Here is a 13,003-nt window from a genome sequence, read left to right as displayed (position 1 = left end):
GAGCTGATCTCCTTTAGGATGGACTGGTCTGATCTCCTTGGAGTTCAAGGGACTCTCAAGAGTCTTCTCCAGCACCACAGTTCAAAAGCATCAGTTCTTTGGAGTTCAGCCTTTTTTGTGGTCCAAGATCCCCTGGAGAAGGGAACAGCTACCCACTCCAGTATCCTGGCCTCCAGAATTCCATGGAATACAGTCCATGGGGTTGCAAAGAGCCAGACATGACTGAGTGGTTTCCACTTTCACTTTTCTCACATTTGTACATGACATAAAAACATAGCTTTGACTCTACGGATCTTTGTTGGTGAAGTGATATCTCTGCTTTAATATGCTATCTAGGTTTGCATGTATCATTACTTCATTCTTTTCTCTGGCTGAGAGGACTTGCAGTTTTAAAGTGGCAGAGTGAAATGGGTTTTGCCTCTGCTGAAACCACTAAAGGAGCAAAAAGAACAAGAAAACAAAACTTGCTTACCATCTCTGATCTCTCATCTAACTGCCGTGTATAAGGAAAGTCTGTCTTCAGTGGAGGCCAGGCAGGAATGTGGGAAGAAGCCAAGAAAGGATGCTCACAGCTACATATCTCAAGGCAAAGTGTGAAGTGACAGTTCTTGAAATAGATGGGAACAATGGGAATGGCGTGCTACACAGGCTGGCAGCGAGAGCTTCCAGTGTCTGGGGTCGGCTCCCAGGAGAAGCACGTGAGGCAAACACAGAGCTGAGTTGACACTGCTGAGAACACAGAACGGACATGGAGCATGGAATTTTTTTTTTTTTTTAAGTAAAATAAAATGGGTGCAAACAGTGTTAGCAAGGATCAGAGGGAAAAAAATTGTTGACCAGACGATAGTGTAAAATTCATTACCTTGGTGTTCTTCAAAGAAGGAAACTGAATAATAGGTTGGAAAAACTAGTTTACTGAGTGTCCTCTGCATAGTGATTAGGGCACAACCTGCTCTTCAGTGTGAAAGCCAGGAGGAGACATATCATCTTACCTCTGTTTTCAGAAACTGTTCTGCTTGTTAAAATTGAAAACAGAATGGCACAGTTTTATGCAAAGGAAAAAGAGCCAGAAAGGGAAGGACTCTCCTGGTGGTCCAGTGGTTAAGACTCCGGGCTCCCAATGCAGGGAGGTAGGATTCAGTCGCTGGTTGGAGAACTAAGATACCTCACATCTGGTGGCCAAAGAAAAAGAGGTAGAAAGGGAGAAGTTTGTGGTGTAGAGGCGAGAGAGGGTCAGTTGCTGAACCAAGGTCATAGAAAACGGAAAGGATAGAGTGACAGGGACGGTATGGAGAATGAGTGATGATGGAGAAGTTCTGTCGAAAGATTCTTCCAGAAACCGAGTTTTTGGCGTTTTGAATGCTGTGATGCGGTTCATCTGCAGGGGAGGGTATATAAACAAGACGCTGAGTGAAAGAGCCTGTACCTGGTGCTTATCGGTGAGGGCAGAGACGGGCGGGAAGCTTAGGGAGTTCATGTCTGCAGGTCCGTTACTCATTGCTGATGTGCCGTGGAGTTTTTCCTTTGAAAATGTCTGTTGAACATCATACGGCTTTTCATAATCGTCCTGTCTCTTGTCCGAAAGTAACCTTTGAAGATAAGAAGCGGGAGAACTTTGAACGGGGCAACCTGGAGCTGGAGAAGCGGAGACAAGCGCTCTTGGAGCAGCAGCGTAAAGAGCAGGAGCGCCTGGCCCAGCTGGAGCGGGCGGAGCAGGAGAGGAAGGAGCGGGAGCGCCAGGAGCAGGAGCGGAAAAGACAACTGGAGCTGGAAAAGCAGCTCGAGAAGCAGCGGGAGCTGGAGCGGCAGAGGGAGGAGGAGCGCAGGAAGGAAATCGAGAGGCGGGAGGTGAGCGGCGGAAACAGTCCCGTCATTAACGCTGGCGCTCTTCTAGAATCGTTTAAGTGTCAGTATTACATCGGGGCTTCCCTGATGGTTCAGCAGGTAAAAAATCCACCTGCAATGCAGGAGATGGCGGGAGACAGAGGTCCGATCCCTGGTCCGGGGAACCGAGATTCCCACATGCCATGTGCTTAGTCGCTCAGTCGTGTCCGACTCTCTGCAACCCCGTGGACTGTAGCCCACCAGGCTCCTCTGTCCATGGAGTTCTCCAGGCAAGAGTACTGGAGTGAGTTGGCGTGCCCTCCTCCAGGGGATCTTCCCAACCCAGGGATCAAACCAGGGTCTGCTACATTGCAGGCGGATTCTTTGCCAGCTGAGCTACCCAGGAAGCCCACATGTGGCACAGCCAAAAAAGTAAGTAAATAAATTTGAAGAAACAAAATTTTAAGAAAGTATAAAAATATGGGCTTCCCTGTGACTCCGTGGTAAGGAATCTGCCTGCCAGTGCAGGAGATGTGGGTTCTATCCCTTGGATGGGAAGATTCCTGGAGAAGGAAATGGCACCCAGTCCAGTATTCTTGTCTGGAAAACCCCATGGACTGAGGAGCCCGGCGGGCTACAGTCCGTGGGGTCACAGAGAGTCAGAGACAAGCGAGTGACTGAGCACAACACAGGGATGTATTAACCCGGTCTTGTTTTTTCTTTTTACAGTTCAGTCGTTTTAGTTACTCACAGAGCTGTGCGGCCATCACCACTGATTCGTCACCCTGAGAAGGAACTCCTTGACCGTTAAGGAGTTACTGCTCCCCTTCCCCGTTCCCCCTTGTGCTTAACAACCGCGAATTTACTCTGTCTCTGCTCCTTTGCCTGTTCTGGGCATTTTGGATAAACGGAATCATAGAATATGTGGCTTTTTGTGTCTGGCTTTCTCTTAGCATAGCTTTCAAGGTTCATCCAGTGTGTAGATTGAGTAAATACCTATTCGTTTTTATAACTGAGTAATATTCCATTACCTGGGTAGACAACATTTTATTTATCCACTCATCAACTTGATGGGCATTTGGGGTTTTTTGTCCTACCTTTTGGGTATTTTGAATAACGTTGCTGTGAACATTCATGTATAAGTTTTTGATAACTGAGTCTTATGACAAACTATTGCTATCAATTATGTATTTTTTTCGCCTTTTTTCTGCATTCATATACACATATAGAAATAGAAAGGTTCATATGGTGGAGAGGCTGAGGGTTTACTGAAATTGTTTTTTCAAACTGCTGTAATGGTACCACACTAAATAATTAAATTGTTTGGCGTCTTTTTCTTTTTCCACTTTAGAAAACAAGTCTAGTAATCTTTGCTGTATTTTATGGAAGGCTTCCTAAATTTGGTGCCATACCTGGATATGGGCCAAGCCAATCTCTTGTCTGTCTTTCCAGTTTTAGTATGTTGTGACAGAAGCAATGCCATGATCCTCTTGTGTGGATGAAATGTATTTTAAAGATGAGGGATTTTTTTCTTTATAAAAAAATAATACTTTGGTTTCATCTCCTGATGATTGCTTTTGAAAACTTCTAGCTGTAAGCTGCGTTTTCATTCAGGCACACACACACAGATAATAACAAGATTTTCCTTTTCAGAATGACAACTAAAAGATAGACCACCTTTCCTTCCTCAGGTTTTTTTTTTTTAAGCATTTTAGAGTGTTTGATCAGAACTATGTAATTGGCATTTACGATGTGCCAGGCATTGATTAAGTTCCTGGAGATGTGGTGACTGGGTGTACCCACCTGTCCTCCAGGCCCTTACAGAGTAGCTGGAGCACAAGTATGTACGAAGCAGTTATGATACAATGAAGAGTGCCAGGTGCCCTGACACGTCCTCTGCCTAGCAGCCATCAGAGTCAGGGCTGAAGAGAGCTGATGTTGCTGGGAAAAACTGCGGAACCTTGTGTGCTAACAAGGAAACAAATGATTAGGGACATAGGAGTCACAGACTTTTAAAGCTTGAGATTAAATAATAATTTCTCCTATGACAAAATAAATAATAAATACTTTTTTGATGTAAGAAAGTTTTTTTTGTTTTGTGTTTTTGTTCTGCGATTTTTCCTAGATTAACTTGCCTTTTTTTGAAAAGATAGTTTTGTTGTATTTATTTGGCTGCCCTAGGTCTTATTTGCGGCATGTGGGATCTTTAGTTGAGCATGTGGTATCTAGTTCCTTGCCCAGGAATCGAACCCGGGCATCCTGCATTGGGATCTCGGAGTCCTAGCCACCAGGGAACTCCCATAATTTTCCTTGTTTTCTTTTATGAGTCAGTAAATAAGGAAGAGCAGGTTTGCTTACTACACCAAGCATCCTTAAAGGCCTAAGGAATTGAATGTCAGTGATCCAATAGTCCTTTCTGTTCTCAACCCATGTGACTGTGATAGCCTTTCTGAATATTCTTTTTTTCCCGTAGAAGTAATAACATATTTTATGAAATTTTGTGCTGTTTTATAATGAAAATCACTTGTCATGTTTAATACCATTTCATCCCTAAAAGAAAAGACTTACTAGATATAACGTTTACTAAGAGACATTGAAGAGTGTAAGAACTGAACAGTTAGTAAATCATCTGTTTATGTTTGTCACAGGCTGCGAAACGGGAGCTTGAAAGGCAAAGACAGCTTGAATGGGAACGGAATCGAAGACAAGAACTATTAAATCAAAGAAACAAAGAACAAGAAGACATAGTTGTACTGAAAGCAAAGAAAAAGACTTTGGAATTTGAATTAGAAGCTCTAGTGAGTAGTTTGATTGTGCTTTGGGAACCCACTTGCATTGAATTGTTAAATGCTAATGATTCTTATTATTTTTCACTTGTTAAAGAATGATAAAAAACATCAATTAGAAGGAAAACTTCAGGATATCAGATGTCGATTGACAACCCAAAGGCAAGAAATTGAGAGCACAAACAAATCTAGAGAGTTGAGAATTGCAGAAATCACCCACCTACAGCAGCAATTACAGGTGAGAAAATGTGCGCCTTAAAAGCTTTTTGGCTTCCATGCCTTTCTTTGGTTCATTTCATTCACTTATTCACTCAGCAAGCAGCAAGCATCTAGCAGGCCAAGATGAAACAGAGAGGGTACTTGCCTGAAAGTAGTTGTTGCTCAGTTGCTAAATCATGTCCGACTCTGTAACCCCATGGACTGCAGCACCCCAGGCTTCGCTGTCCTCCACTATCTCCTGGAATTTGCTCAGGCTCATGTCCATTGAGTTGGTGATGCCATCCAATCAGCTCATCCTCTCAAAGTAGACTGTGTGGTAATTCAGCTCACTTGCTGGGACTGCTGTATGCCAATTCAGTGCTAGCGCCGGTAAGCACTAAGGATCCAGGAGTGGATAGCAGAGACAGAAACCCTGCCGTCATAGAGCTTACCTTCTGTTTGCAGGGTAGACAAGGACTCAGGAAATAAGACAAGCATGTTCTCTATTAGAAGAGGGAAAGTTGCTCTGGAGAGCGAGTAGGGAAGAGAGTCTCCATCTGAGAGTCCTGTGATTTTAAGTAATGTGGTCAGGTCGGGCATCTCTGTGAGTATGATGTTGGGGCAAAGACTTGAAAGAGGTGAATGACTGAGCCAGTGGACATCTAGCAGAGCAAGTTCTAGGAAAGGCAACAGTTGTGCCGAAGAACTGAGGCTGTAAGCTGGTCTCTGGGATGCCAGTTACAGCAAGGAGACAGCTATGGTTGGAGCAGTTGAGGGCTGGATCATGCAGGACCTGTAGTCTACTCCTGGAACTTTGACTTTACCATAACAACCACAATAAAGAAGTGCAATTAAATATATCAGGGGGAGTTCCAGAGATACGTGTATAAAGAATAGTTGGAGACACAATGGAGTACTCTAAGCAGTTCTGCTTTCATTTTATTACCTATTCAGCCTTCACCACCAAGTTGTTAAAATTTCATCTGGTTTGGTTTCAAGTGTTGAGTTAGAGGGGGTATCCAATTCATGTAGATACTGTTCTGCATACCATCCTAAAAGGTGATCAGTTTTGGACACCATGACTTTAATTTCAGCTTCTTTTTCTCAGTCTGATGGTTTTGAGATTTATCTGTATTTTTGAGTGAATCAATTCAGTCGCTCAATCGTGTCCAACTCTTTTTGTGACCCCATGGACTGCGGCATGCCAGGTCTCCCTATCCATCACCAACTCCTAGAGCTTGTTCAGACTCATGCCTATCAAGTCGGTGACGCCATCCAACCATCTCATGCTCTGTCGTCCCCTTCTCCTCCTTTACCAGTGAGTCAGTTCTTCGCATCAGGTGGCCAAAGTAATGAAGCTTCAGCTTCAACTTCAGTCCTTCCAATGAATATTCAAGACTGATTTCCTTTAGGATGGACTGGTTGGATCTCCTTGCAGTCCAAGGGACCCTCAAGAGTCTTCTCCAACACCACAGTTCAAAAGCATCAGTTCTTCAGCATTCAGCTTTCTTTATAGTCCAACTCTCACATTCATACATGACTAATGGAAAAAGCAGAGTTTTGACTAGATGGAAAATTTGGCGTTACTTTGTTGGCAAAGTAATGTCTCTCCTTTTTAATATGCTGTCTAGGTTGATCATAGCTTTTCTTCCTTTTCATCACTGAGTAGTGTTTCCTTATTTATCCTATCACCTGCTGAGGGACATTTAGGTTTTTTCCAGTTTTGGACTTTATGACTAAAGCTGCAATGACTATTTACTTATATTTCTTTATGTGGAAGTATACTTTATTTCTCTTGGTTAAATTTTAGGAGGGGAATTGCTGTCATGTAAGTGTGTGCTTAACCATGTCAGTGTCTATCAGACTGTCTCTCCAGTGGCTGTGTCATTTCCCATCCTCACCAGCAGTGCGCGAGTCCTTCAGTCGCTCCTCACTCTCGCCAGCACTCCCTTTTGTCATTATTTTTAGCATCTCTGGTGGGTGGGTAACAGTGTCTCATGTAACTTTAATCTGCATTTCCCTGAAGGCTAAGTATTGTTCGCTGTTGGTTCTTATGTGTATTAGCATGCATCTTCTGTGTGTGTTTTGTGAACAAATCTTTAACCCATCCTTTATTGGGTTGCTTATCTTATTATCAGAGTTCTTTATATAGTCTTATCAGAAGTCCTTTGTCAGATAGGTGTTTTGCAAATATTTTCACCTAGTCTCTCGCTTGCCTTTTCATTTTTGTAATGGTGTTTCTTAAAGGGCAGATGTTTTAAATTTTGATAAAGTTCAATTTATTTTTTATTTTACGGTTTTTTAAGTTCTATCCGAGAAAGCTTTGACTATCCCAAGGTTGAAGGTGTTTTCCCTTATGTTTTATTCCAGAAGTTTTACACTTTTATCTAACATATTTAGTTCTGTGATCCATTTTTGATTGATTTTTATGTTAAGTACAAGGTAAGGGAGTGAGAGTCACTTTTTTCCATACCGACACCCACTTTTTTCTATCAATGTTTATTAAAAACCTTAGTAGTTTGTTGATAATCACCTTACCACATTTGTAAAAATCTTTTCTAGACTTTGTTTTGTTCCACTGATCTACATCTATCCTTTTACCAGTATTTCCCTCTGCTGACCTGCAACTATGGTGATTTATGTTTTTTCCTCCTTTATTTTATTGATACGGTGCTTTTCATTGATTTAAATTTGCATGTTCAACCAACTTTCCATTCTTGGAGTAAACTGCCCGTCAGTTCAGTTCAGTCACTCAGTCGTGTCCAACTCTTTGCGACCCCATGGACTGCAGCACACCAGGTCTCCCTGTCCATCACCAACTCCCGGAGTTCACTCAAATTCATGTTCATTGAGTTGGTGATGCCATCCAACTATCTCATCCTCTGTTGTCCCCTTCTCCTCCCGCCTTCAATCTTTCCCAGCATCAGGGTCTTTTCCAATGAGTCAGTTCTTCGCATCAGGTGGCCAAAGTATTGGAGTTTCAGCTTCAACATCAGTCCTTCCAATGAATATTCAGGACTCATTTCCTTTAGGATTAATTGGTTGTGTCTCCTTGCCGTCCAAGGGACTCTTAAGAGTCTTCCCCATCACCACAGTTCAAAAGCATCCATTCTTCGGCGCTCAGCTTTCTTTATAGTCCAACTCTCACATCCATACATGAGTACTGGAAAAACCATAACTTTGACTAGATGGACCTTGGTTGGCAAAGTAATATCTCTGCTTTTCAATATGCTGTCTAGGTTGGTCATAACTTTCCTTCCAAGGAATAAGTGTCTTTGAAATTCATGGCTACAGTCACTATCTGCAGTGATTTTGGAGCCCAAAAAAGTAAAGTTTCCCCCTCAGTCAGTCTCTCCCATCAGGAAGCTTCCGTAAGCCTCTTATCCTTCTCCATCAGAGGGGAGACAGACTGAAAACCACAATCACAGAAAACTAACCAATCTAATCACATGGACCACAGCCTGTCTAACTCAGTGAAACTGCCCTTAGTCATGGTGTATTATTGTTTTAAAAAATTATTGTTTAGATTAACTTACTATTATGAGTCTTTTTATTTAAATTCATGGAGGATAGTAGTTTCATTTCTCACAATGTCCTCATCTAGCTTTGGTATCAGGGTAATAAGCAAGTAAATAAGGTGTATTCTTTTTTATTTTCTAAGAATTATATGAAATGGTAGTCCTTCGTTGATATCCACGGGGTCCTGGTTCCAAGCTAACTGAGGATACCAAAACCCATGGATGGTCAAGTTCTTTATGTAAAATGGATAGTATGATAGTCCCTTTGTGTCTGCATATTTGGATTGAAATTTGATCCTAGGCTTGCTGAATCCATATGGACTGGATGGTAGACTGTCCGTAGTGGTAGCTATTGTTTATTGAAGGCCTGCATGTGAAGACCTTAATGTGAATATTAAATAGATTTCCATATTATCCTAGTAAGGGCAGTATCATTACTCTCATAAGTGGGATTGAAGGCCTGGCATGTGAAGATCTTAATGTGAATATTAAATAGAATTCCACAATACCCTAGTAAGGACAATATCATTACTCTCATAAGTGGGAAGTTGAAGATTCTAGAAGGGAATATTCTGTTTCGGAATCAGTTTCTAGCTGGGCAACAAGAATCCAAATTTAACCCAGTTTATGTTACTTCAACACTTTCCTTCTTAACTTGACACCACCCTGCCTCCCTAGCTAACCTTTTCAGCTTCTCTCTTAAAATCCTATATGAAAGTATGAACGTGTTAGTTGCTCAGTTGCATCCGACTCTTTGCGACCCCATGGAATGTACCCCGCCAGGCTCCTCTGTCAATGGGATTCTCTGGGCAAAAATACTGGAGGGGTAGCCATTCCCTTCTCCAGGGGATCTTCCTGACCCAGGGATTGGACCGAGTCTCCTGCGTTGCAGGCAGATTCTTTACCATCTGACCCACCAGGGAAGATTAAAACCCTATATATTTCTAAAAAACTTTCTCTCACCATCTTTCATAGTTATCAGACTCCAGTCTCAGTGCAGTTGGTCCCCCTGTGCAGATTCTACCAACCCTAGGATTCAGAGTGCCAATCAGACTTGGCTATTTTATGTAAAGGACTTGAACGCCCTTGGGTTTTTTTATTGTGGAGATCCTGAAACCAGTACTTCATGGATACCGAGGGATTACTGTTTCTTGCTTAAATTTTTGGTGGCATTCACTAGTGAAGCCTTATGGACCTGGACATTTCATTGTGGTAGGACTTATAATTGCAAAATTTGTTTAGTAGATACAGGGCTATTCCAGTTTTCTATTTGTGCTGTATTCTCTTTTGATAATTTGTATCTTTCAGTGAATGTGTCTGTTTCATCTAAGTTAACAAATTTATTTGTATAAAATTGTTTACAATATTCTCTTATTATTCTTTGCAAGTCTGTAGTGTCTGCAGTGTGTTACGTCCTGATGTTGGGAATGTGTGTCATTTACCTCCCACTCAAGCTCCTCCTCTCCTTCTCCTTCTCTGTTCTCTCCCTTCTCTTCCACCTCCCTCTTTTCTCCAACAGTCTAGCTGGGAACTAGTTGGCTTTATTGATCTTTTTTTAAATTAATGTTTCATTTTATTGTTTTTTTTTTTCTCTATGGTATCTCTTTTCTATTTCATTTACTTAGGCTCCTTATTATTTCCTTCCATTTACTTATTTTGGGTTTAATTTGCTTCTATCTAGCCTATTAAGACGGAGAAGGCAATGGCAAGCCAATCCAGTACTCTTGCCTAGAAAATCCCATGGATGGAGGAGCCTGGTAGGCTTCAGTCCGTGGGGTCGCTAAGGGTCGGATACAACTGAGCAACTTCAGTTTCACTTTTCACTTTCACACATTGGAGAAGGAAATGGCAACCCACTCCAGTGTTCTTGCCTGGAGAATCCCAGGGAAGGGGGAGCCTGGTGGGCTGCCGTCTATAGGGTCGCACAGAGTCGGACACGACTGAAGTGACTTAGCAGCAGCAGCCTATTAAGAAGAAGCTTAGATTATTGAATTTGCACCTTTCTTGATTTCTGATAATGTATAAACATGTTGCTGCTGCTGCTGCTAAGTCGCTTCAGTCGTGTCTGACTCTGTGCAACCCCATAGATGGCAGCCCATCAGGCTCCACCGTCCCTGGGATTCTCCAGGCAAGAACACTGGAGTGGGTTGCCATTTCCTTCTCCAATGCATGAGAGTGAAAAGTGAAAGTGAAGTCGCTCAGTTGTGTCCGACTCTTAGCGATCCCACGGACTGCAGCCCACCAGGCTCCTCCGTCCATGGGATTCTCCAGGCAAGAGTACTGGAATTGGGTGCCTCTGCCTTCTCCAATAAACATGTTAAGCTGTAAATTTTCTTTCAAGCATTGTCATAGCCATATTACACAAATTTTAATCTGTTGTATTTTTATATTCATTCCATTCAGAACCTGTTTTTTTATTTCCTTTGTCATTTCTTTGAAGGGTTATTTAGAATTATACAGTTTAGTTTCCAAATACTTGGATTTCTTTTTTTTTTTAGTTGTTTGATTGATTTCTGGTTTATTTACGGTATGATCTCTGAGCACAGTCTGTGTGATTTTAATCCTTTTAAGTTTATTGACACTTATGTTACGGCTCAGCTTGTGCTCTGTCTTGGTGAATATTCCATGTCACTTGTGAAGAATATGTACTCTGTTGAAGCTGAGTAGGGTGTCCCCCAAACGTAAGTCGATCAAATTGGTTCTTAGTGTTGTTCGTATCTTCAGCGTCCTTCCTGATTATCACGGAAATCGTAATCAATTTGATTTGAAATATTAGGATATGACATATAATGTAAATAGTATCAGAAGTTCACTGCTAGAAATTATTTGAAGATATTTTAAAAATGTATGCACAAGTATAATCTTTTCTATGTTGACTCTCTGTGTCTTTCGCTACCTATTTATGAGAAGTTTCATAAAATATGCCCTTAGAAAATTTAGGACTGAAAACCATAGGTTTATTTATTATCTCACTGAATGCTGTGTATCCATACATATGTTTATGACTGATGCTTAGTGTGTTGAGTTATTGAAAATAAAATACAAATCAAGGTTCCTGAAAAAGCAGTGAAGTTAAAAATAATGCATGGTTTGAAGAAAGTCAGGTACATAGTATGCAATGATATATCGGTTTTCTTTCTTTATAAGTATTAGCAGATTCTTGCTATGCAAATGAGTCAAGTAGCCCTTCATACTGATTTGACCTATTTTAGAAAGTTAGGTTGTACATTTAGAAGTAATGTTGGGACTTCCCTGGTGGTCCACTGGTTAAGATTCCATGTCTCAGTGATTTTGAGCCAGGCTTCATCTTGGTACTTCCTTGTTTGCCCTGGTTCAGGAAAGAAAATTTGGGATTGGGTCAGAGATGTGGCTTTGGTTTAGTGAGGCGAATAAGAGGAGAAGCCCAGTTGGCTATGCTTTCTTGGGAAAATGATCTGATTTGTGTACTCTGTTTTGTCTAAATTTGGCGGGATTGGGGAGAGTACTTTTGTTTGTGTGGATTATTCATGTGAGAAGATGCTTCCAAATGTTCTCCACTGAGCTATATGGCCCTACAATTGGGACGTATAGTACGCAAAGGTTTCTTACATACAAGCCAGTCGGTATCTAAAGGTGGTTGTTCCAGAAAGGACTGGTTTTTAGCCTCTGGTGAAAATTTTTCATGAAGACATTTTTACTTTTTCAAACGAAAAGTTAATACATAGAGATTTATTTTTCTTAAGTCAGCGTAAAAATGAAAGTCAAATGCATGTGTGCGTGCATGCTAAGTCACTTCAGTCATATCTGACTCTTTGCAACCTCTCGGACTGTTGCCCGCCAGACTCCTCTGTCCATGGGATTCTCCAGGCAAGAATACTGGAGTGGCTGCCATACCCTCCTCCAGGGGATCTTCCCAACCTAGGAATCGAACCTGGCTTTGCATTGCAGGCAAATTCTTTACCACTGAGCCACTGGGGAAGCCCCAAAAGTCAAATATTCCCTAATAAAGGCTACAAAAGCTCTTTTTTCCTAATATATGTAGAAACTACATTGAATAATTTAAGTTGAACTTAGGCAAAGTCACCCGTGAAAATGCCTCACAGTCCTGTACAATGTGGTTTAGCTTTTATCTATATCGGTTAAAAAATAGTCAATTCAAGATTTCTGTGCAGCTGTTTAAAACTGTGGCTTTATCCTCAGTGGTGGAGCCACATATGGCAGCTAAGATTCTAATTATTAAAGTCTTTTTTTGAATTCAGTTTCCAACTTCAGGTGTATGGTCACCCTCGTTTCAGCCCTATTAAGGATCAAAGTTCATGACAGAACAGTTCCCGTTTAAACTACTGAGTCAGTTTACAAATAGCAGGGTCATTGCATTTGTATTTGATCCTAGTGCAATTTGAGAGATCATTCCTTTCCATTTTCTCTGCTGAGTTGTACTTGTGTTTCACTTTAAAAAGCAGTAAAAGGCAGTAAGTCAATAAAAATTTAAGAAATATCAAGGGAACTATAACTGTCTTATTTAAACTTTATTTCAGTGAAAAGCATTTGGCAAGCAATTAATTTCTTGGCAAGAAAACAACAACAACAACAACAACCCTGACTAGTGATTAAATGCAATTTCGCTGTAGACGATTCGGGATGAGGTTAGGAGAATCTTTGCGGGAGCGGAAAATTGACCTCTGCCTGCCAGGACTT

At 41.4% G+C, this 13,003-nt stretch overlaps 1 protein-coding gene across 6 annotated transcripts in view; it reads left to right on the top strand.

Moving 5' to 3' along the window:
- ITSN1 (intersectin 1) overlaps window positions 1-13,003 on the top strand; it is a 256,074-nt gene that overhangs the window by 120,418 nt on the left and 122,653 nt on the right. For all 6 annotated transcript variants that reach the window (XM_088835638.1, XM_088835656.1, XM_088835648.1 and 3 more), the window contains 3 exons: window positions 1,586-1,848; window positions 4,473-4,622; window positions 4,708-4,848. In XM_088835638.1, coding sequence (XP_088691764.1) covers window positions 1,586-1,848; window positions 4,473-4,622; window positions 4,708-4,848 — 554 coding nt within the window. The remainder of the gene's footprint in view (window positions 1-1,585; window positions 1,849-4,472; window positions 4,623-4,707; window positions 4,849-13,003) is intronic.

The sequence above is a fragment of the Moschus berezovskii genome, chromosome 1, assembly GCF_049115385.1.
Source record: "Moschus berezovskii isolate FMDL1 chromosome 1, NW_MosBer_1.0, whole genome shotgun sequence".
Classification (NCBI taxonomy): Eukaryota; Metazoa; Chordata; class Mammalia; order Artiodactyla; family Moschidae; genus Moschus; species Moschus berezovskii.
This window is presented reverse-complemented; position numbering and strand designations above follow the sequence as displayed.